Here is a 24,575-nt window from a genome sequence, read left to right on the forward strand (position 1 = left end):
TGTGCCAAATGCAAATGCATATCAAGGAATATCTTTTGAATGACTCTCTCAAACAATTTAACCGACTTCAGCGCTATCTAAATGAGACATTGGCTGACGCCACTCTGGCTAATGAAGCGCTAACATTGTGTCATAAACAAAAGGACTTTCAAGAGCAGCAGTTAAATTCAACTCTCCCAAAACTGAAGCAGCTGGAGCACGAAAGAAATGACTGCAACAAGACTGTCATTCAGGAAACTGAGGCCAAGAAACAGTGCCAAATGCAATTGCAAAACAATGAAAACCTTTTGAATGACACTCTCCAACAATTTAACCAACTTGAGCACTATCTAAATAATACGGTGGCTGACGCCACTCTGGCTAATATAGCGCTAACATTGTGTCATAAACAAAAGGACTTTCAAGAGCAGCAGTTAAATTCAACTCTCCCAAAACTGAAACAGCTAGAGCACGAAAGAAATGACTGCAACAAGACTCTCAATCAGGAAACTCAGGCCAAGGAACTGTGCCAGATGCAAATGCATATCAAGGAATATCTTTTGAATGACTCTCTTCAAAAATGTAACCAACTTGAGCACTTTCTAAATATGACGTTGGCTGACGTCACTCTGGCTAATATAGCGCTAACATTGTGTCATAAACAAAAGGACTTTCAAGAGCAGCAGTTAAATTCAACTCTCCCAAAACTTAAGCAGCTAGAGCACGAAAGAAATGACTGCAACAAGACTGTCATTCAGGAAACTCAGGCCAAGGAACTGTGCCAGATGCAAATGCATATCAAGGAATATCTTTTGAATGACTCTCTTCAAAAATGTAACCAACTTGAGCACTATCTAAATATGACGTTGGCTGACGTCACTCTGGCTAATGAAGCACTAACATTGTGTCATAAACAAAAGGACTTTCAAGAGCAGCAGTTAAATTCAACTCTCCCAAAACTGAAGCAGCTAGAGCACGAAAGAAATGACTGCAACAAGACTGTCATTCAGGAAACTCAGGCCAAGGAACTGTGCCAGATGCAAATGCATATCAAGGAATATCTTTTGAATGACTCTCTCAAACAATTTAACCAACTTCAGCGCTATCTAAATGAGACATTGGCTGACGCCACTCTGGCTAATATAGCGCTAACACTGTGTCGTAAACAAAAGGACTTTCAAGAGCAGCAGTTAAATTCAACTCTCCCAAAACTGAAGCAGCTGGAGCACGAAAGAAATGACTGCAACAAGACTGTCATTCAGGAAACTAAGGCCAAGAAACTGTGCCAAATGCAATTGCAAAACAATGAAAACCTCTTGAATGACACTCTCCAACAATTTAACCAACTTGAGCACTATCTAAATAATACGGTGGCTGATGCCACTCTGGCTAATATAGCGCTAACATTGTGTCATAAACAAAAGGACTTTCAAGAGCAGCAGTTAAATTCAACTCTCCCAAAACTGAAGCAGCTGGAGCACGAAAGAAATGACTGCAACAAGACTGTCATTCAGGAAACTAAGGCCAAGAAACAGTGCCAAATGCAATTGCAAAACAATGAAAACCTTTTGAATGACACTCTCAAAAAAAATAACCAACTTCAGCACTATCTAAATGAGACGTTGGCTGACGCCACTCTGGCTAATATAGCGCTAACATTGTGTCATAAACAAAAGGACTTTCAAGAGCAGCAGTTAAATTCAACTCTCCCAAAACTGAAGCAGCTAGAGCACGAAAGAAATGACTGCAACAAGACTGTCATTCAGGAAACTCAGGCCAAGGAACTGTGCCAAATGCAAATGCATATCAAGGAATATCTTTTGAATGACTCTCTTCAAAAATGTAACCAACTTGAGCACTTTCTAAATATGACATTGGCTGACGTCACTCTGGCTAATATAGCGCTAACATTGTGTCATAAACAAAAGGACTTTCAAGAGCAGCAGTTAAATTCAACTCTCCCAAAACTGAAGCAGCTAGAGCACGAAAGAAATGACTGCAACAAGACTGTCATTCAGGAAACTAAGGCCAAGAAACAGTGCCAAATGCAATTGCAAAACAATGAAAACCTTTTGAATGACACTCTCAAACAAAATAACCAACTTCAGCACTATCTAAATGAGACATTGGCTGACGCCACTCTGGCTAATATAGCGCTAACATTGTGTCATAAACAAAAGGACTTTCAAGAGCAGCAGTTAAATTCAACTCTCCCAAAACTGAAGCAGCTGGAGCACGAAAGAAATGACTGCAACAAGACTGTCATTCAGGAAACTGAGGCCAAGAAACTGTGCCAAATGCAAATGCAAAACAATGAAAACCTTTTGAATGACACTCTCCAACAATTTAACCAACTTGAGCACTATCTAAATAATACGGTGGCTGACGCCACTCTGGCTAATGAAGCGCTTACACTCTGTCTTAAACAAAAGGACTTTCAAGAGCAGCAGTTAAATTCAACTCTCCCAAAACTGAAGCAGCTGGAGCACGAAAGAAATGACTGGAACAAGACTGTCATTCAGGAAACTGAGGCCAAGAAACTGTGCCAAATGCAACTGCAAAACAATGAAAACCTTTTGAATGAAACTCTCCAACAATTTAACCAACTTGAGCACTATCTAAATATGACGTTGGCTGACGCCACTCTGGCTAATATAGCGCTAACATTGTGTCATAAACAAAAGGACTTTCAAGAGCAGCAGTTAAATTCAACTCTCCCAAAACTTAAGCAGCTAGAGCACGAAAGAAATGACTGCAACAAGACTGTCATTCAGGAAACTGAGGCCAAGAAACTGTGCCAAATGCAATTGCAAAACAATGAAAACCTTTTGAATGAAACTCTCCAACAATTTAACCAACTTGAGCACTATCTAAATATGACGTTGGCTGACGCCACTCTGACTAATATAGCGCTAACATTGTGTCATAAACAAAAGGACTTTCAAGAGCAGCAGTTAAATTCAACTCTCCCAAAACTGAAGCAGCTAGAGCACGAAAGAAATGACTGCAACAAGACTGTCATTCAGGAAACTCAGGCCAAGGAACTGTGCCAGATGCAAATGCATATCAAGGAATATCTTTTGAATGACTCTCTTCAAAAATGTAACCAACTTGAGCACTTTCTAAATATGACGTTGGCTGACGTCACTCTGGCTAATATAGCGCTAACATTGTGTCATAAACAAAAGGACTTTCAAGAGCAGCAGTTAAATTCAACTCTCCCAAAACTGAAGCAGCTAGAACACGAAAGAAATGACTGCAACAAGACTGTCATTCAGGAAACTGAGGCCAAGAAACTGTGCCAAATGCAAATGCAAAACAATGAAAACCTTTTGAATGACACTCTCCAACAATTTAACCAACTTGAGCACTATCTAAATAATACGGTGGCTGACGTCACTCTGGCTAGTGAAGCGCTTACACTGTGTCATAAACAAAAGGACTTTCAAGAGCAGCAGTTAAATTCAACTCTCCCAAAACTGAAGCAGCTAGAGCACGAAAGAAATGACTGCAACAAGACTGTCATTCAGGAAACTCAGGCCAAGGAACTGTGCCAAATGCAAATGCATATCAAGGAATATCTTTTGAATGACTCTCTCAAACAATTTAACCAACTTCAGCACTATCTAAATATGACATTGGCTGACGCCACTCTGGCTAGTGAAGCGCTTACACTGTGTCATAAACAAAAAGACTTTCAAGAGCAGCAGTTAAATTCAACTCTCCCAAAACTGAAGCAGCTGGAGCACGAAAGAAATGACTGCAACAAGACTGTCATTCAGGAAACTCAGGCCAAGAAACAGTGCCAAATGCAATTGCAAAACAATGAAAACCTTTTGAATGACACTCTCCAACAATTTAACCAACTTGAGAACTATCTAAATAATACGGTGGCTGACGCCACTCTGGCTAGTGAAGCGCTTACACTATGTCATAAACAAAAGGACTTTCAAGAGCAGCAGTTAAATTCAACTCTCCCAAAACTTAAGCAGCTAGAGCACGAAAAAAATGACTGCAACAAGACTGTCATTCAGGAAACTCAGGCCAAGGAACTGTGCCAGATGCAAATGAAAATCAAGGAATATCTTTTGCATGACTCTCTTCAAAAATGTAACCAACTTGAGCACTATCTAAATATGACGTTGGCTGACGTCACTCTGGCTAATGAAGCGCTTACACTGTGTCATAAACAAAAGGACTTTCAAGAGCAGCAGTTAAATTCAACTCTCCCAAAACTGAAGCAGCTGGAGTACGAAAGAAATGACTGCAACAAGACTGTCATTCAGGAAACTGAGGCCAAGAAACAGTGCAAAATGCAAATGCAAAACAATGAAAAGCTTTTGAATGAAACTCTCCAACAATTTAACCAACTTGAGCACTATCTAAATAATACGGTGGCTGACGCCACTCTGGCTAATATAGCGCTAACATTGTGTCATAAACAAAAGGACTTTCAAGAGCAGCAGTTAAATTCAACTCTCCCAAAACTGAAGCAGCTAGAGCACGAAAGAAATGACTGCAACAAGACTGTCATTCAGGAAACTCAGGCCAAGAAACAGTGCAAAATGCAAATGCAAAACAATGAAAACCTTTTGAATGACACTCTCCAACAATTTAACCAACTTGAGCACTATCTAAATAATACGGTGGCTGACGCCACTCTGGCTAGTGAAGCGCTTGCATTGTGTCATAAACAAAAGGACTTTCAAGAGCAGCAGTTAAATTCAACTCTCCCAAAACTGAAGCAGCTAGAGCACGAAAGAAATGACTGCAACAAGACTGTCATTCAGGAAACTCAGGCCAAGAAACAGTGCCAAATGCAAATGCGAAACAATGAAAACCTTTTGAATGACACTCTCCAACAATTAACCCAACTTCAGCGCTATCTAAATGAGACGTTGGCTGACGCCACTCTGGCTAATATAGCGCTAACACTGTGTCGTAAACAAAAGGACTTTCAAGAGCAGCAGTTAAATTCAACTCTCCCAAAACTGAAGCAGCTAGAGCACGAAAGAAATGACTGCAACAAGACTGTCATTCAGGAAACTGAGGCCAAGAAACAGTGCCAAATGCAAATGCAAAACAATGAAAACCTTTTGAATGACTCTCTCCAACAATTTTATCAACTTGAGCGCTATCTAAATAAGACGTTGGTTATTGTCACTCAAGCGAATCAAGAAATAGCACGTTGCAAATTGAGGGTGGCCGAAAAAGAAAGGCAATTAAATTCAACTCTGCAACAACCGGGTTTACTGGAAACGAGCCAAAATAAGCCCTTGACAGAACTCAATCAGGCATTAGTCACTAGAAGACAGTGTGAGATTGAAATTGAAAGAAACCATCGCGTTTTCTTTTTAATTTTGACAGCCATGAATGATCTGGAAAATGAGAAGTCTGACGTAGTACTTGACTTAGAAGAATGGATTAAAATTTCCAACCAGGTGAATGAAAGCTTACACCAGTGTCAAGTGGAGAAGATCGAGAACGAGAAGCTTTTGAATCACACTCTAGAACAATTATCCAACTTAAGCTCCATCAGAGGAGCAGCACATGCTAGATGTTTTGGAGAAAAGGTCAGAGAAGCCAGACTGAGATCGTTCGGTCATGTACACAGGAGGGATAGTGAAAATATTGGTAGACGAATGCTGGATTTGGAGCTGCCAGGCAAGAGGTCTCGAGGAAATCCAAAGAGAAGATTTATGGACGTAGCGAGAGAGGATATGAAGGTAGTTGGTGTGAGAGAGGAGGATACAGAGAATAGGGATAGATGGAAAAAGTTGATTCGCTATGGCAACCCCTGAAGGGAAAAGCCGAAAGAAAAAGAAGAGCTCCATCTGAATAAGACTTTGGCTAATGCCACTCTGGCTAATGTAGTAGTCACACTATGTCAAAGCGAAATTCAGGAGAGGCAGTTCAATTCAACTCTCCAAAATCTGAACCAGCTAGTGTTAAAGTTTACCTGCAGGAACGCATCACGTGACGACAAAGGGATGCCCAACTCCGTATTTTTCGACAGACACCCACCATGTGCAATCAATCCCGCTCCCTGTGACTCAGTCCAAGGTGCAGCCCGGCACCCCAAGTTGCTCAATTCCAAGAGTGTGATTAGGAAGTGACCTGACCGTTGGGGCGGAGGTATAAAATGACCGTCCCCCCTTGGCTCTGGGCCAGAACCCCCTCATCTGCACTCCGCTAGACGCGTCTCAGCGGATGTACAGAGAGGGTGAACGATCCTCTCAGGGTGACATTCATTCTGGCCCAGCATATCTCGTAAATGTATTTCCTGACTTTGAATAAACCATTCTTGCTTGATCAGTTCCTGACCATTGTGATGTTTTACCTGACTGAAATCTGAACACATCTGGACAACAAAGTCCGGTCCTGTGGCAGGAGCCACAAAAAAGGACACTAGAGCACCAAAAAAATTACAGGAATAAGACTGTCATTCAGGAAAATAGGGAGAAGTAACAGTGCTAATTGGACAGTAACAACAAGGAACACTTTTTGAATTACACCCTCATACAATTTAACCAACTTGAGCTCTATCTGAATAAGACTTTGGCTAATGTCACTTGGGCTAACGTAGCAGTAACACTGTGTCGAAAAAACGCGACTTTCAGGAGAGGCAATTAAATTCAACTCTCCAAAAGCTTGACCAGCTGGAGCACGAAATAAATGACTGGAATAAGAAAGTTTTTCAGGAAACTGAGGCCAAGAAACAGTGCCAATTGGGAACAGACAACAAAGAAAAGCATTTGAATAACACATACAATTCAACCAACCTGAGCTCAATCTGAATAAGACTTTGGCTTGTGCTAATCAAGCAAATGAAGAAGTAACACATTTCATATTGAAGAGGGAGGATAAAGAAAGGCCATAAAATTCAACTGGGCAACAAGTTTACTGGGGAAGAGCAAGAATGACCCCTTGAGAAAACTCGATCAGGCAATCAAAAGACAGCGTGAGGAGAAAATGGAAACAACATATTTTTGTTTTAATTTTGACACACATGGGTTATCTGGAATTTCAGAATCCTGACAAAACTTGAATTAGAAGAATGTTTGAAAACTTCCAAACTTTGAATGAAACCTTACACCAGTGTCAAGTGGAGAAGAAAGAGAAGGAGAAGCTTTTGAATTACACACTTCAACAATTTAGCCAACTTGAGGTCCATCTGAATAAGACTTTGGCTAATGCCACTCCGGCTAATGTCCCAAAAACACCGTATTGAAAGAAAAAAAGGGGCTTTCAAGAGAGGTGGTTTAATTCAACTTTCGAAAAGCTTGACCAGCAAGAGCACGAACGAAATGACAGAAATAAGAAAGTCATTCAGGAAACTGAGGCCAAGAGACAGTGCCAAATGGAAAGAAAAAACAAGGAAACACTCTTGAATTATACTGTCCAACTTTCACCAACTTGAGCTCAATCAAAATAAGATGTTGGCTCATGCCAGTCCGGTGCATGAAGACATAACATATTGCAAATTGAAGAGGGAGGATAAAGAATCGCTATTAAATTCAACTCTGCAACATTTAGTTTGCTGGAGAAGAGCAAAAATGAGTCCTCCGAACACAGAAACAATGAAGTGTTCACAATGCCCTTCAGGCTGGGTCCATCATGCTTCCCCCTTTTACATCCTTCCTACAACATGCAAATCATGGCAAGGTGCAAGGAAGGCATGCCAGAGGTTTAGACCAGGTACTTGTAAGCACAATGGCTTCAAATTTCACTAAGCAGAACTGAACAAAATTTCTCTGTTTAGATTGGGTTACAAGATTCAGTGAGAACAGGTTGGCACCGCTGGATCACTGGTAACTAGGTAAATAATAGTGTCCGTTTTTGGAAATCAGAGCAGCCTGACAATGTCTGTGCTTCATGGGACATAGAAAAGGTGGGACAAGACTGTTGCCATTGTGCCCTCAACACAGGAAAAAAAAACTTTGGATAACTGTGATAATCTTATCTGTTTGGATAAACCGCAGTGTGAGATCACAGCTGTTCTACCCGCCACAGCTATATCATAGACTGCATGTTATCAATACACAGGGCAACATACACACTGGTTTGAGGACTTTTGCCTTGCTGGCTGTGATTTGATAATTCAGCTCACCTCATACTTTCCATCTAGATCCAGAAATCTGTTTTCTTTCATTCAGTTGCAATGCATGTTGTCCTGCCTCCTATAAGGCAGATTTATTGGTTTTTGGACTGTAACTTTTGATTCACCTCAGGCAAGCGGTGACCTCACTTTCAACCGGCATGTAATTCTGGTGTTAAATCACACAATTCAACTTTTGAAGTAAAAATCGAATAAATAATTCAATGAGTAAAAACTGAATAAATAGATTAATGAGAAAAGAGTCATGTTTATCTGTTTAAAAGAGGCTTCACTCCAGAATGGCAAATTTACCCAGTGTTCACACATTTTGCTACTGCATCACTTTCATGGTAGTCACATGTTTCATATTCTTGAACATATACTGATATCCTTGAAAAACGTCCTAAGGTCGTTCCCTCCTGTGTCATCTGTGGTGGAAAAATTGAAGATTTGAACACCAAATCAACAATAAAGAAATTAGGTATGAGGATCAAATATATAAAAACATATGTATAAAAACCCAAAACATAAAAAGGAATAAAAACATAAAACCATAAAATCTGCCAGGATTTCAACACAGAAATCCACAAAGAAATGTATGATCCTTGTGCACGGCTTCCTCAGTGTGTTTTTACAATGCCGTTCAATTACTCTTCACACATGGCAGGGACTGGGAGCTGCTCTATCAGGGTCTCAACCTCCACCTCCAAATAGGACATCTACACCACACACATACACAAACATCACATTAACGGTTTGACATTTTTGGAGATTCAATGGAAGAAGAAAGGCTTATAAGGTATCTAAGATGATAAACATATTAATATCACAAAAAAGACATAAAATGTGCTTGGGTTTGTGATCTTTAGCGGTGAGGTTGTGAGAGGACTTTAAGACATCATAAAACATAAAATAGTAAAAAAAAACATAAAATTGAGTATTACTACTAAAGCTATAATGAATATTTAATTAATTTGTTTAAATTATACACAATACATTACCACCGCCAGCTTCTGTTAGTTGAAAAAAGCTTTTTCATTCAGTGTGTGTGTGTATGTGGTTTGGTTCTAACCCGTGCCTGGCAGCTATCAAGCTGCTGCGTCTGGCTGAGCAGCTTAGCTCTGATCTAGCTGGACCCGCTGCTGCACCAACACCTGCTGCAGCATTTCCCGGGATGCCTGTCCAGTCTCTCACACTCACACACACACTCACACTCACACTCACACTCACACACACTCACACTCACACTGACACACAGACACACACACACACACACACACACACACACACACACACACACACACACACACACACACACACAAATGTATCATTGTGACCGACATTACATACAGTTGGGAACAAATAGATATGGAAGTTATTATTTACTTTAGTTATAATATAATCAGAATAACTTTATTGATCCACAACACACACAGATTTTTTTTCTGCTTCAACATACCCGTAACACCCGTTTCAAAAGTAAATATTCCTTAAACCAAACGTATGTGGCAGAAATATAAATGTTCTCATAATTTGTAAGTAATGGGAAATACTGATGACACAGTCGGTTATTGCAACTATGACAAATAATATTTTCATTTGAATGACATGAAGATTGATTTTCTAACTTATTTTTTTAAACAATCTGCATATTTCATTTCAGTTTTTACCATTGATTGTGTTTTCTGTGATTTAATTTTGAGACATCGTCCTTAAATTTATCAAATTAAAAGTGATTTAATAAGAATGACACAAATTAATAAGAAAGTTACAGTCAAATACACAGAGATATTTAACAAAAAAATAATTAGCTTGAAAACAATCAAGTTTTTTTTTGTTTGTTTTAAATCAGTTTACACTTTAGTTGTGAGTACAGTGTGAAGCACATAGAGTGTGTAATAATCTTTTACACAACTGACACAACAGACAGAAACAAAAATGTTATTTGCCTATAAGGGATCCAAAATGTGTGAATACCATTCTGGAGGGTCTTTATTTCCTGGTCTAAGAGCTAGTTGCTCAGTCAGAGTGGGCACCTCTTGCCGGGACATCTGTAGCGAAGAGCTCAGCTCTCCAATCTGGAATAAAAGACAAGCCATTATACCATGATAACAAACAAACAAACAAAAATAAGCTAAAGGGGCTCAACTTCGATCCCAAACTGAAGCTAACATGGATGACAGGTAATCATATGGCAGTATGTGTCTATGTTGCACAGACCTGTGACTGCAGATTATTCCTCTGTTGCCTGCTCTCTTCTAGAGCTTTAGTGATTTCAATGCCCAAAGTCTGCTGGCTGATAAGCTCTGCCTGTAAAAACACACAGAAAGCATAGATTGACAATACACACCGTTCTGGGAGAAAAAAAAATTAAACCATTGTAGTCCAGTCGTTCTAACCCTGATGTTCTCAAGCTCTTCTGTCCTCTTCGTCAAAGTGGAGTCTGCTTTGTTTCTCTCCTTCTCCAGCACAACCTGGAACACAACTGCAAGTATTATTTACAAATGGACACCAAAGGCCGTGTTCATGCCAGCCTTATAAACCTACTCTCTTACAGTATATTACAACTTAAAACCTGCTCCTAAGCTTACTACCTTTCCACCTGGACACACAGTATATCCACCTTCTTCTCTACATCATGCCAACTAACTCTTCCTTTTCCTGTCATAATCCCAATATTCAAAGTCCTTACCCTCTGTCCGAGACTCACCTTTCCTCTTCTCTTTCACTACATCTATAAATCTCCTCTTCGGTCTTCCTCCTGCCTGACAGTTCCAGCCAGAAGCCTATGCTTCTACCAGTATAGTCACTATGCCTTCTCTGTACATGCCCAAACCATCTCAGTTTTCCTTTCGGCTCCTCCCTTCAGGGGTTGCCACAGCAAATCAGCCTTCTCCATCTAACCCCATTCTCTGTGTCCTCTTTTCTAACACCAACTAACTTCATTTCTTCTTTCATTACATCCATAAATCTTTCTTTTCATCAACCATTGCAGGCCTCTCTGACCTTATCAGTAAAACATCTAACATGTCCAGGCCCACTGATGGACTCATTCCTGATCCTGTCCATCATCGTCCCTCCTAAAGAAAACCTAAATATTTTCAACTCTGCTACCTCCAGCTCTGCTTACTCTGTCTTTTCCTCGATGCCACTGTCTAAACCATAACACCGCTGGTCTCCCCACCATCTTGTTCACCTTATCTTTCATTCTGGCTGATACTTATTGCTTTGAATGAGTTTCTTCACCTCTTTTCCAGACTCTCCACTGATCAGGACTGTTGACCGTAGCTACTTAAAATCCTCCAACTTCTTGATCGCCACTCCCTGTAGCCTCGCCGTTCTATCTTCCTTTCATTCACATACATATACTCTGTCCTGCTGTGACTAACCTTCATTCCTCTCCTTTCCAGAGCATACCTCCACCTCTCTAGATTTTCCTTAACCTGTTCCCTGCTGTCACTACAGATCTCAATGTCATCTGCAAACATCACAGTCCGTTCCTGTCTAACCTGAGCTGAGCTGGTCCCTGATATAGTCCCATCTCCGTGTTGGACTCCCCTGTCACACCTATGGCACACCTCACAACTCTTATAGCTCTCACACATGTCCTGCACCACTCTCAGATACTGCCACTGGAGCCTCCCTCACACAGTTCCATAGTTCCTCTCTCCACATCCTGCTGTATGTTTTTTTCCTGGATCTACAAAGGCACAGAGCATACTTGTGCTAAGAAATCTGAGTTTTCACCACTGTCCAATAACTTCATTGTGTGGCTCATCAACTTTATTCCTCTAGAAAACATACAGACTAGTTCTATTTTAAGCATTGTTCTAATAAATTCAAAACCAGTTGTTAAATCTATTTCCTTTACTTTGCACTTTCTTGGATTCCCTCTGATTGTGATCAGGCTGTCAACGTAAGCCAATACAATTACACCTGTTCATGCTTGATCAGATAATTTAGAATGCATATTAACAAAGGGTGGCAAGTCACTTAGCAATTGACCATTTTATGCAAGTATTTAGAACTGAGAGATACGGGAGAACAAATGTTAGTTGCGAGAGCAGCTACAATATTTTCCTGCATCGTGTTTCTGTCTTTCTGTAGCAAGGTGAGGTCCTTCTCCAAATGGCTGACCTTCTCCAGTTCCTTCTGCTCAAGATGGCAAAGCTGCTGCTCCAAAGAGGCCTTCTCTGCAGCCCACTGTTCTTCCTAAGATACAATTACATGGTAAAGTATTGAAATGAACTGGATAATGTAAAAGGCGAATGAGAACATTTTGTTTTCATCTATAATGGGGGTCTAACTGAGCAATTTTAGCTAAAACAACAATAATGACAATGATCATTAATCTAAAGCTTCAATTCAATTGCTGTAATTCTATTTTCTGTCAATTCCATGTGCAACAAGAGTCGGGCTATACAATAGCCACATTTAGATTTTCTTAAATGGAGCCCTAACTATGAGCACCTTTTGGCCTTAATATGTTATTATAGCCCTATTCTAATAAAATTAATTGTCAGTGACACACAAAAAGTCCTAATAAATAGAATACGTTTTTGATCTTTGGAGTTCCCATTAATTTACCTAAGCAATGCATTCTTATGTCATTCAATGACATAAATTGGTTGCAGTAAGGGCTAAAAGAAAACGATAGGGAGGGATAGGCAAATGTGACTAACCATTTTACTATTTCTATTATCCTTGAGTAGTGGATATACATGAATAATGCAGGCATGCGTTTGCAGCAAAAGGTTAAAAAAACAGCAATGAAAGTCAACACTGTTTTCCAAGAGATAAGGAGAGGATAGCTGAATGGGAGAATGTGAATTCACAGTGAACATAATAAATAGGTGCATACCTAGATATTGGCTTAAAATTACAACAAATGTGTTTGAGTTGCATCATGTGTTGAGCTTAGTATAAAATCTTTAATAATACTGTGGAATATACAGTATATTTCAAAGGGTAAGCCAATATACTGGTCCGCTCAGGGGACTTTTAAGCCTGTTCCTCAAATGGTTGAACACAAGTTACAAACTTGTTTACCGACCTCCTGCTGTTTCTCTGCGATATGCTGTTCTGCAGACTTCAGACTTCTCTCCACCCTGAAGAACCTACTGCTCCAGGTTGGCTATCTGAAATGCAACAAATAAATGAAACTGAATGCAGAACATCTAGGCTATATTTAAATAGGATGGAGGTGAGGGATGCTATGCCCCTCATTGATTGTCCAACCCCTTTCTGGACACTAGATGTACAATATTCAGATGTCTAGAAGTCAGATACTTACTTTCAGTTTTTGTACCTGTCAGCAAAAGTAAATGACAGCTATTGGTATTAAAGAAATAGTAAATCAATTTGAGTTGGACTCAAACATACATGAGTGTATAAAATACCACAGTTGACAAATAATTTACATCCAATCTTTTAATAAATGTTTGTCATTTGATAGGGATGTCAACAGCAGAAGGCACAACCCTGCAAATTAGAAAGTACCTGGTTGAGTATGTTAAGTGTTTTTTTAATTTCTTGAATTGTTCCCACATAAGGTAAACTAATCATGGTCTGGCTCTTACTTGTGTGTCTGTTCGTTCTTTGTAGGCCCAGGAGGGGTCTTCTTTGTGTCAGAGGAGAGTCTGCAGCTCTGTAATTCTGCAGCTCATTCTGGAAAGCTGAGTATCAGACACACATAAACGTTTTTTGAATTTGATGTACCCAGGACACTCACAAATATCCAAAATTCAACAACAATAAATCAAGACATTTTTTATCATTTTTTTATTAACAATTCGTCTTCTTCTTCTTTTCCTTTCAGCTTTTCGCTTCAGAGGTCGCCACAGTGAATAAACCCTCTCCACTGAACCTCATTCTCTGTATCCTCCTCTCTCACACCAACTAACTTCATATCCTCTTTCACTACATCCATAGATCCTGTCTTTTCATCATTGTCGCTATTTCTAGATCATATGACATCGCTGCTGGCCTCAACACTGTCTTGTATACCTTTCCTTTCATTCTGGCTGATAGTCTTCAATTGCAAAGCAATGAATTATTGACAATAAAATCAATAATTCATATATAAATACATACCTTCATAAATACATATATTGATATGCAGCAGAATAGTTAAAATCCCCCTCTTCCAACTGTTTGTGTCACTGCCATCAAATTCAAAATGGGGTGAAAGTGGCCCTGTTTCCTCAGACCCGCCAGCAATTCTTTGATCTTATCTTTTCTCAGTTGTCTTTGAAAGCGGTCATATTTTTCACTCTGATGAGTCTCGTAGTGGCGCAGAATATTATATTCCTTAAATACCGAAACTTGTTGCAGACACGCTAAGCACAAAGGTTTCCCACGTGTCTCCGTAAATAAATAGGACGTAGTCCATTTTTCTTTGAAAATTCTACACTCTTTTACTACTTTTCTCTGTTTTGATAATGACATTTTGGCTAATGAGGGCGTACCGGGGAGGTAGAGAACAGGGTAGAAACAACGACATAACAAGCAGCAGGTAGTACATTGATAACGTCTGCTGATTGGTCCGACTCAGTGATGCTGAGTGTCATCTACTCGGATCAAAATAGTGCGCCCCCTAGCGGATTTTTTTGAATTGCATTTAATTTAAAAAAATCCTCAGTTACTGAGATATTATTACAAATCCTAAAGTGTACACATAAAATGCTTGTCAAAACGAAGGTAATTCGATATTGCACCTGCCCAGTTTTCTGTATGGATATGAATCATCATATTCATGATGGGGTTCACCCTGGACTGGTTGACAGTCAATGGCAGGGCTGCATATAGAGACAAACATGCACTCACTCACTCATTCGCTGCAATATTCCCAATTTTTTCCAATTGACCTGCTGGACTGTGGGAGGAAACCCACACAGACACGGACAGACAGACTCCGTGCTGTGAGGCCATTGCCAACGCTCACCAAAACTCTCAAAATGATTTATTTTTCTGTCCCCAGAACGCAGGCACGGACAAAAGTATGTTCCCACTTCCTGAACCTCAAGACGTCTTCGTGGCAATGCAGATCAATTTTGACAACCTCAACAGAAAGTTGAGACAGCTGGGACGAGATCTGACAAGTATGTGATGTCATAACTGCTGTCGTCCTGTCTCTTCTAACTCATTTTTATTTGAAAACATCCCGACCACCCCCCCCTTGGTGTAATGTATACCCCCATTCTCCTGCCGTACTCCTATTAAATGGCTACACACGTTCCCCAAAACATGAAGTCAGACAGCCGGTGAGCCTTAGCATCCATGTGACTGGGTGACGCCTTGTGGTCATTTTGTTGTGTTTTTTTTTGTTTGAAAACCTCAGACAGTCTGCGAAACTCTATCGCGTTGCTCCCGAGAGGTTCCCGCAGACCAGACCTCGGCCGAGTCTGGCATCGTTTTTCCTCCGACACCCCCACGTCTCACCAACCCCGGTTTCCCATCACTGGCCCCAGCCGTCAAGAAACTGTTTATACTTTGAGCTAAAGGCCCAGTTCATTGACCAAACTTGAGGTCACAAAAGCTTCAGAACAAACGGTTTCCTCTCGTCTTTCTTATCCCTCTCTCCCTACTCTCTTTTCTCCCTAAGTGTGCCCATATGACGCATGCCAGCCTGTTCAACTAGACGTCGGAGACAATGCTTCCACATAAACCCCAGCCAGTACATTGTTGTATCCCTGCGAATACATCTGTCTCTGCACGCAGTTCATTTCGTGTGTGTTTCCACGTGCACATGCGCGTATTCTGAGACGACTAGGAGTCATGCTGCTGATACTGGCATGGCGCCTTTTAGATCCAGCTTCTAATCCTCCCGCCCATCAGATCTCCCATCGTTGTGCCTTTGTGCCCCTGTCGCCAGTGCAGGGAGACCATAGCTTCCTACTTGTGTAATCTCCATACCTCCAGTATCTGTAGCATCTCTGCACAGGCCACAGTACACAGGTGCTGACCTTTAACCTCAGCTGTATCACCTAGTCTCCAGTGTGGCCCCCAGATGTGTGCCGCAGATAGCTTTCTTTAGCTTTCAACGCAGCTTTATCTAATCGGCTCGTCTACCCTAACCACCGCGTTATCTGGATTTGCAGGCGCAGGTTCCTTATATGCCGCCTGTTTGAACCACCCTCATGCCTACTTTTGTCATCCTTCACTCTCACTGTGTTTTCGGTTTGGTTGGAATGAAATGTTTCCCAACAGATTTTAAGTCAGCCATGTTGAAGGAGATCCAAACACACCGCAATGTGTGTAAAGAACCAATTCGATCGAAGAAGATTGTTTCCCATTAGTTTGTGGCAGGGAGTTAGAATCCATCTTACAGTCCAAATAGATTCCATATCATTTCTGCATCATCGATATTAAGCAGTGATGTATTTTTCCTGGTACAAGTTCTGGATATCGAATGTCGTTGACTGCTTTCCAAACACGATACTGAGCTGTCTTAGGTTTTAAAAAAAGCAGCACATAGTGTCATACTTGTCGAAGTGATAAGAAATAACCTTTGTATTTAAGCTCTACAGCAAGTGATCGCTGTGAGACACTCGCTGCATTTCCCCCCGAACATCTGTCTCCTTGGCAGTTAGATGTTTCTCACTGTGTTCATTCACTAATGAAACTTTTCCCAGGTTCCTTTCTTTCTTTTGAGGGGGTGAGCGTAATGTTTGGCATTACGACCAGAATTTCTACAAGAAAAATGGTCTGTAAAAAATATGTAACATTGTCATGTTATCAGGGGCCAATCGGGAAGAGGATGAGTGTTTCTTATGTTGATCCAACAGCAATTTGAAGAAACTACAGTTGATCATATAACCCCTTATTCTACTCTGCCTGGTGAGCATCTCTCAAAGACGATTAAGTCTGAGCCGTCTTGTTATGTTTTTGACACCTGAATGTCTCAACCTAATTTTCAAAGCAGGCGTTGCGATGTGCATGCATTTTATGTGGTTGGTGTTGTAACCGCAGTAAAGAGGTTTTGTGCTATAGATTATGATCATGGCTTATGGGAGCTGCTTGGCCCTTATAATTGATTATAATTGTATTATTATAACAGAATACTCGAATAACAGCAGTGCCAGATTTGGGCACAGATCTCAGTTAGCCATAATAAAGTCTTGCATTACATGAGCTTTTCAAGGGTGACACTAGGTATTGCCTGCTTGGCAATGTGATTCTTCTTCTTTCATCAGCTTTACTTCTTCTGTTGTGAAATGACTGAATATAGCCTCCCTGTTTGGTCTAAAAACCAAGCCATTCAAAACAAGTGCTTTCACACTGCAAACAAACCATTACACGGTTCAGTGTCGGACCTCCTCCGGACCAAATCTCGGCCCTACATTCTGGTCGATGGCGCCTTTCCAACCTGCCAATACAGTTCCGGAGCAAATAGAGGTGTAAAAACCGTTATACTCATGTCAGTCCTTTTTATTTTCCACCGACTCATGGTTGAAACCGCAAATGATTCTGAAAAGGCTTTACAATTACAAGCACATGACAATCAGTCACGACCCCAGGAAAAACATTCCACAACCCGAAAGCAACTTTAATGGGGAAAGACAAGGAAAGCCTTTTTCCCCCTAAGCTGTTCTGGAGTCTCTACATGTGGAAAACTGATTCAAGACTGACATTTTAAGACCCATGATTTCGTCTTACATTTTTTCAGGCTTTGACACATTAACAACTCCACGTTCTTTATGGGATCCGTAGGATTTACGCCATTTCCTGTCCAAACTTGTCAGTGTTAGAGAGCCATTTATGAGGTGATCATCAAACACGTCATTTGCTCTCGCATCTGAGAGACATGTTCACATGAAGGTCTATAACCCTCTTTGGCTTGAAATAGCAAACATGTTAGGCACTAAAAACAGACAGAAGAAAGAAAGGCTGGCCACACAATGCAGAAAGAGATACCCGCCTCCACAGTTTACACAAATCCCGAATGAAAACAGTATTCTTTTGTAATCTTATCTGGGAGATGTTGATCGAGCGTCGGGGTGGGGGTGCAGCCTCTATTATGACTGGCTGAGCAGACTGGCTCCTCTGATCCACTGATTGGATGCAGAGCAATCCCTGAGTCGCCAACTGGCGGAGGGACAGCGGGAGAGGGAGCGGAGCTTGCAGTCGCCATCTCAAGGTGAATCTCAGCAAGTGATATCAGAGAGGAGGGGAGGGAAGGTGGGGGGATAACCTCTCCGTCCACAGGTGGCGGTACTTTAACTTCCCACATCTGTTTCTCTGTCGCTCTCCTACCTTTTATTAGATGCATTATTTAAGTTAAAGTTACTTGTCAAATTGAATCTCGAGTACTGGAGAGGTGTGGTTGAAATTCGTCGTGGCTCAAATACTGTACATTGAAACGCATTGAAAATATCACTGAAAAATCCAAAAGGGAGAAAGGCTTGGGAAAAAAAATTCAATTATATGAGTTTTCATCAAAACATAAACACTAAAGCAAGGCATGATGGAGAACTCAGTGGTTGTATATGTACAGTAAATGTACATTTATATGGCCATGCGTATATGTTGTGCGTGGAAGTTCTCAGTCATCCAGGTCACGGGGAATTCATTTCGAAATCTTCTTGTGCCTACGTGTATATGTTATTTTTATTGTCCAATGGAGAGTAAAGGCCTGCTGCGTTCTTAGCTTGCATTGCATTCCTGTTTTAGTTTTATTTCACAAACCTCTCCAGCACATATGTATTAAAATGTGTCGTGTATGTGTGTGTGTATGTGGGTTGGTGAAACTGAAATAATAATTGCTACATTAAAATCCCCTCTATTCCACCACCTCCATATCCAGCTTTAAAAAAAATCCAGGGTTTATTTGAATTCAAATGCTGGGTTGCTAGTTAAAACCCATTCTTGGAGCCTTCAGCTCACCATAAGACATTTTCATCTACTGATTATTGCACTTGGATTTGTTCCATAATAAAGTGTTATCGTCATCACACCTATTTGTCTCACACAAGAATACTTTCCACAAAGACTAAATTTTCTCTTTTAGCAATTAATGTGAAAACCGACCTCTACTTTAAAGATTGTCATTGTGCAAATTGAAGCTGAAACTGAAGAAAATCACATTTAACAGCAGCCGGTTCTTCCTGTCCTTTTCCTGTCCAAATTCACGATTGTTTAAGAAAGGGGAAAAAAAATGACATCCCAATATTGACAAATATGTCAATTTTTCTGTAAAGCACCCACATCTACATCTCCAATGAGTTGCTATTTCTGAAAAATATATTTTCTTTCAGGTTGTGAAAAGAACGTGCAGAGGGTTTGCTCCAACTCACCTGAGGAACACCTGCAACCCTTCAAAGACAGGATGGAAGCCTTCATTCTCAGCGGTGAGTTTGTGAGTGAGGTCTCCTGTTATGTGGCAGGTTATCTCTCACTTTATTGGATACGCTTTCCTTGAACATGTCGACCTGCAACAAACAGATTGTTCCATTTTTTAAACTCCCATTTCATATAAAAAAAATGCCCATTTTGGACACAGGAGAGAAAATGTGAATAAATAAAAACAGATAAATGAATACATCCACCTTGGTGATTTTCATAGGCAAGAACATTATGACCTCAATATATATAAGGCCTAAAAAGCACCTGATATAATAGAATAATATGCGTTAAAAAAAAACGTAAAAATTGTGAAGTAATAGCTCTTATCTAATACACTGGAAATGTTAAATGTGTTTAGAGAACTGTAGCACCAAGAATTACTTCAAGACGATACATATATAACAGTCTTTTACAAGGGTTATATTTATAAAATCATTTGCTTGTAATTAGGTACATAATATTGTACTAGTATACATAGTATTGTCTTTATGTTGCACACGTGAATGATGATGATTCAGTGTGTAGGTTTTGCGGGTTTTATCGTCGGCTGTAACACAGACATTAGCCACATCACTGGCGTCAACCTCTTTGCCGCCGACACAGCACTGAACTAATGCTGTGACCGCGTCTCGGCAAACTAAACACAGTTTTCCTTATTTACAAAACAAGTATAGCATTGCTCCCATTTCCCCTCTGTACACGTACATTTACACACATTCCAAACCGACACTCGGCTCCAATATACAGTAGTCCCGCCACGAGGCTACAGTTAGCTAGCGGCTAGCGATCTCATGCTATTAGCACTACCCAAGCTACTGTCGACCTAAACCCTACAAGTTAAACGGCCATTCACTCACTTCCCCGGGACTCTTTCACTCGTTTCTACCTATTTACGTGTCGTTGTAAATATTTACCTGTAACACAGACATTAGCCACATTACTGGCGTCCAACCTCTTTGCCGCCGACACAGCACTGAACTAATGCTGTGACCGTGTCTCGGCAAACTAATCACAGTTGATTTCATGCCCCCCTGTGGTGGAATGTGGTACTACATACTTACGAACAGCGAGTGAGAGGAAAGGAGCAAGTTGCTAACTCAGGGAATAAAATAAATTAAATATCAAAAAAAAAGGGAGAGGGATGTCTGGTCTTTGCGCTCTCACATTTAGTATGTCATAAATAAATACAAAGGTAAAAGAACACAGATTCTCGAACAATACTGACAGAGCAGTGATATTGCGTCTGATATTTAAGTCACTTATAAATCCTGGCTTCACTATAAATATTTAATATTCATTTTCAATGCCCTGTTGACTCACTTCAGTTACACAGGTAAGCACTCCAGTCTCATAATGTGAAAGGTAATCATTCATAAATTACATTTATATAAACCTGACTCACCAAAAAGCACCAAAAACTTTGACATTAATATGTACAAAGTCTTGAAGACTGGATATTAGATGCTCTCCCCAAGCTGAAAAAAATTAAAAGATATAAAAGCAACCATTCATGACTTTCATTACTCTGGTGGTTTACAAATATTGTGTTATCACTTTGCATTTTCCCGGTGCATATATTCTCCTCACAAGAATACAGATGTTCCCCCGAGGACCTATTACACAGAATTTCACAATTTTCTTATCTTGACCAATGATTTAAGACTCTATTAACCCAAAAAACAAATCAATTCCTACCTCCACTTCAAACCACACGCTCCCATCGAAAATACAGTGCCCCCTTAACTAGAATTCGGTGTTTGTATGTGTGTGTGTATGTGTGTCTGTGTGCATGTGCCTGCGTGTGTGTGTGTGTGTGTGTGTGTGTGTGTGTGTGTGTGTGCGCGTGCGTGTGTGTATTTGAAGCAGATAGGGCAGGTACTGAGGAACGGCGAGACACTCAGATAGGGATCAGACAATGGCCCCTGACCTCTTTCCCCCTTTTGCTCAGCTTTCAGGACCTGGTTGCATATTTTGGGCTGAGGCCGAAGATGGGAGAGAAGGAGGTGAGCTCGGGACACTTCTTCATGCTGTGGTATGAGTTTTGCGCTGACTTCAAGGTCAGGTGGAAACGGGAGAACAAGAGCATCTCCAAAGACAGGTAACAACCATATTGTGATTTCCAAATAAAAAAAAAATAATAAAACAAAATAAGGGGGAAAAAAGAGCTCTCCCTTTGGAAAATATGGAAATGATGTAAGGTAACAATGTGCCATAGCTCTTTCCTCTACGGAACGAATTCTTTTGAGAATCGAATAAATTATGTGTGAAAGTGTTTTACTGTCACAGATAAATGAACTACAATAAATGTGATGCCTCGGAGGGAAGGAGGGTTTGTTTTTTGGGTTTGATCAAAACCAGGATTGTATTGATACTGGCTTCATTCATTCATTTCAGCTTGGATGGATGAATGGGGAAAGAAAAATAATTCTGAAACTTAAGCTGGGAGTTTAAGATTAATTTGGAGTGACTGTTCCTGGCACTTTTTTGTCGCAGGCTAAATGAGGAACAGCAGTCGGTGAAGAGGATTACGGGAGAGAAGAAGGTGGAAACGAGAAAAATTAACCCTAACAGCCTGGTAAGACAGATTTCATAGACGCACGGATATGTGCTATATCTTACACGTTGGAAAAATGCGACGATCACTTAGAAGATTTGCCACAAAGAGTCAATCATCCCGCAAAATTAGTTGAAAGTACAATTATAATTACAAAGCAACCCAAAGCACAGTGATTCTAAAACAACATTGGACTGAAGCTATGGTAATTACATAATCACAAAATGTCTCAAACCGCAGCCTAAATATGCAAAAACCCTCCTCCAACACACTCTCCTGGGTAATAAATCTCCCCATCTCAATGATCTTTAAGACAGCAGGCTCATCGAACATGCAATATTCTGATAAATACTACTGCTTTAAACCGGGGGGGCAAGATCAACAGTCAATACGCACTCATGGTAACCGTTTTCACGAACACAAGTCAAAGTCGGTTAAAAACACTAATGTAATGAATTATTGCATAATTTCCATGAGCTGTACTTTGTTTTTATTGAAATAAAAAGTATATATAAAAAAAAATACAATAGACGTTTCACCCAAGAACTCTATAAATGAGATTTTTATATAATTCGTTGTCATAATATGCAAATACATTAATCAAAAATGATTCCATATTTTTATTTTCATGACCTTTCCAGCTGAGGACTTTCACTTGTAACTGAGATTTTCAAAAACCAATTGCTTATTAGAAGTAGGTCAGCTGATCATTTGAGTATAAATATTTCTGCCAAGCAAAAATACATTCTGTTACTTGAATCTGGCCTCTTACCGGTGTATATTTGCTACTGGTGCATTTTTTCCCTGGCACTGATCATATTCTGTCCCCCGACAGAAAGAACGCCTGCGACAGAAAGAAGCCAACATGTCTTCGACTTGAGACACTCAGGAAAACTGTAGCATGAAGAGGATTCCAAAAACACCTCATCCAGATGGGATGCAGAGAAATAAACCAAACTTGTACTATGTTTAGCATTTGTCTGTTCTGACATTGACAGAATAATAACACGCACGCATACGTATGTGTATTTGAATTTTGATTACAAAGAGCATTTTGTGCAATAAAGTGCAAATCAGTGATAGATTGGTCTCTGTATAGATTTAATTTTGCACTGAAGGCTTATGGCTTGAGTAGTCCACTTTTTTTTTCCCAATAAAATCAGTGATGGGAGAATCGTGACATCGAAAGCTTGAAAACTGTTTTATTCACAAGTCGCTTTACACGACACACACTTAGGCACACTCGTGAAAATTAAGTGGCTTTTAGTAGTGCAGGTTGTCTTCAAAAACAGAACACCCGGCCCTGAACCCAAATCCCACACAGTGGAAACAATACAACCATCCCAACATCCCGCCCTCTCCTTGAAAGATGAGCCTTCATCCATTTTCTGTTGAGTATTCCTCTCCTTTGCTCCATCCTGCGACACATACATTTCAAACTCCTCCTTCATCCAGGCAAGGTGACTTCTCTTCACCAGAATGCCAACGCCCAAGTCCCAATGCAATAATCTAAAATTTTGTTAAAAAAAACAACAAAAAAAAACCCCATAGCAATACATAAATTAGTTCTTTGGTCAGTTGCAATCATATCAAAAAAAAGGGAATGGTAATGAACTACTCAGAAACATGTCTCACATGATTCTAAGAGGCCTTTTTTATGTCTTTCGTCGAATGGATTATTTGGACCGGTGGCTTGAGAGTTCCAGATGCCGAGCCAGCTGCGTCCTCGCCGGGGTAGCGGATGCTGATCTCCCGGCCTGTGCTGTCAGTCCGTGTCAATAGTCGTGCAGCGGCACTGCTTGACGCGCTGGACCCGTTTTTTCCGGGTGCTGGGGTTTTTCCCCGGGCAGAAGAGGGTGTAGGTGACGGTGCTGTAGGTCTTGGGTTTGCAGGCGGAGCAGGACTGGAAAGCGTTACCGTCCTGGTAGACGTGCCGCGGGATGTAGAAGGAGTTGCACTGTCCGTAGCAGAAGCGGTTGATGATGGTGCGGCTCAGGCAGCCTTCCTCCCGGATGGTTTGCTTCAGCGGCTGCGTCTTGCACCAGTCCAAGCGCAGGTACCGGCGCTCGGTAACGTGCAGCGCCTCCTGGCTGGACTCCAGCACCTCGTCGGTCGTGGTGAGAGACCCCGTTCCCCGAGAGAGGAATCCACCGATGGGAGGCTGCTGGCATCTCCCGGATTCGTTTGGATTGGATTTGTTTGGATGCGGGAAAGCGCCTTGAAACGTCGCGGCGTCTGGATTCCTGAGCGTGCTGAGCAGCAGCGCTACAGCCGTCAGAAGAGACCGTGTCCTCATTTCTGCAGCTGTAAGGTGGGGGGAAAAAAACGAAAACAAAAACAAACACCACGTTAATCAGTTGTAATAAGAGGTGAATTACGCGCGCATTACGCATTACCCAAAGTGATTGCGTTTTTGAGAATGAAAAGGAGATGCGCTTGCCTGCGGTTGGCCCGAATAAAATATGTCCAAAGAGCTCCAAGTTTCTCCTGAAAAGTCCAGCGTCTTCTGTCGTGACTTTATGAATGAAACTGTGAAGGTTGTCAACTTGTCTAGCTTCCACGGACACGCCCCCCCCCACCACACACACACACACACAACCC

General features: G+C 40.9%; 3 protein-coding genes across 3 annotated transcripts; 1 reads left to right on the plus strand and 2 right to left on the minus strand.

Annotated features, from left to right (window-relative positions):
• Positions 1-9,948: 9,948 nt before the first annotated feature.
• LOC147222996 (uncharacterized) lies at positions 9,949-13,642 on the minus strand. The gene is made up of 6 exons (XM_086167610.1): positions 13,625-13,642; positions 13,131-13,211; positions 12,215-12,289; positions 10,477-10,551; positions 10,298-10,387; positions 9,949-10,155 (listed from the first exon to the last, which is right to left on the minus strand). The coding sequence occupies exons 1-6, from the start codon at positions 13,640-13,642 to the stop codon at positions 10,027-10,029; spliced, it is 468 nt and encodes a 155-aa protein (XP_086023736.1). The 3' UTR covers positions 9,949-10,026.
• A 549-nt stretch (positions 13,643-14,191) lies between these two features.
• LOC147222997 (formin-like) lies at positions 14,192-22,913 on the plus strand. The gene is made up of 5 exons (XM_086166794.1): positions 14,192-15,177; positions 19,333-19,425; positions 21,369-21,518; positions 21,914-21,995; positions 22,810-22,913. Exons 3-5 carry the CDS (start codon positions 21,409-21,411, stop codon positions 22,852-22,854), a joined length of 237 nt encoding a protein of 78 aa, XP_086022920.1. The 5' UTR covers positions 14,192-15,177; positions 19,333-19,425; positions 21,369-21,408; the 3' UTR covers positions 22,855-22,913.
• On the minus strand, positions 22,209-24,520 carry LOC147222998 (gremlin-1-like). The gene is made up of 2 exons (XM_086166793.1): positions 24,415-24,520; positions 22,209-24,278 (listed from the first exon to the last, which is right to left on the minus strand). The coding sequence occupies exon 2, from the start codon at positions 24,268-24,270 to the stop codon at positions 23,740-23,742; it is 531 nt and encodes a 176-aa protein (XP_086022919.1). The 5' UTR covers positions 24,271-24,278; positions 24,415-24,520; the 3' UTR covers positions 22,209-23,739.
• Positions 24,521-24,575: the final 55 nt, after the last annotated feature.

The sequence above is a fragment of the Fistularia commersonii genome, chromosome 20, assembly GCF_037954325.1.
Source record: "Fistularia commersonii isolate RoL2024-O1a breed Wild chromosome 20, RoL_Fcom_v1.0, whole genome shotgun sequence".
Taxonomy (NCBI): Eukaryota; Metazoa; Chordata; class Actinopteri; order Syngnathiformes; family Fistulariidae; genus Fistularia; species Fistularia commersonii.

Coding starts and splice junctions, on each gene's coding strand:
- LOC147222997 (XM_086166794.1), top strand. CDS start 21,409: ATGGGAGAGAAGGAGGTGAGCTCGGGACACTTCTTCATGCTGTGGTAT. Junction 21,519..21,913: donor AAGAGCATCTCCAAAGACAG/GTAACAACCATA, acceptor TTTTTGTCGCAG/GCTAAATGAGGAACAGCAGT. Junction 21,996..22,809: donor AAATTAACCCTAACAGCCTG/GTAAGACAGATT, acceptor GTCCCCCGACAG/AAAGAACGCCTGCGACAGAA.
- LOC147222998 (XM_086166793.1), bottom strand. CDS start 24,270: ATGAGGACACGGTCTCTTCTGACGGCTGTAGCGCTGCTGCTCAGCACG.
- LOC147222996 (XM_086167610.1), bottom strand. Junction 10,552..12,214: donor AGCAGAAGGAACTGGAGAAG/GTCAGCCATTTG, acceptor GTTGTGTTCCAG/GTTGTGCTGGAGAAGGAGAG. Junction 10,156..10,297: donor GGAATAATCTGCAGTCACAG/GTCTGTGCAACA, acceptor CTTTTATTCCAG/ATTGGAGAGCTGAGCTCTTC.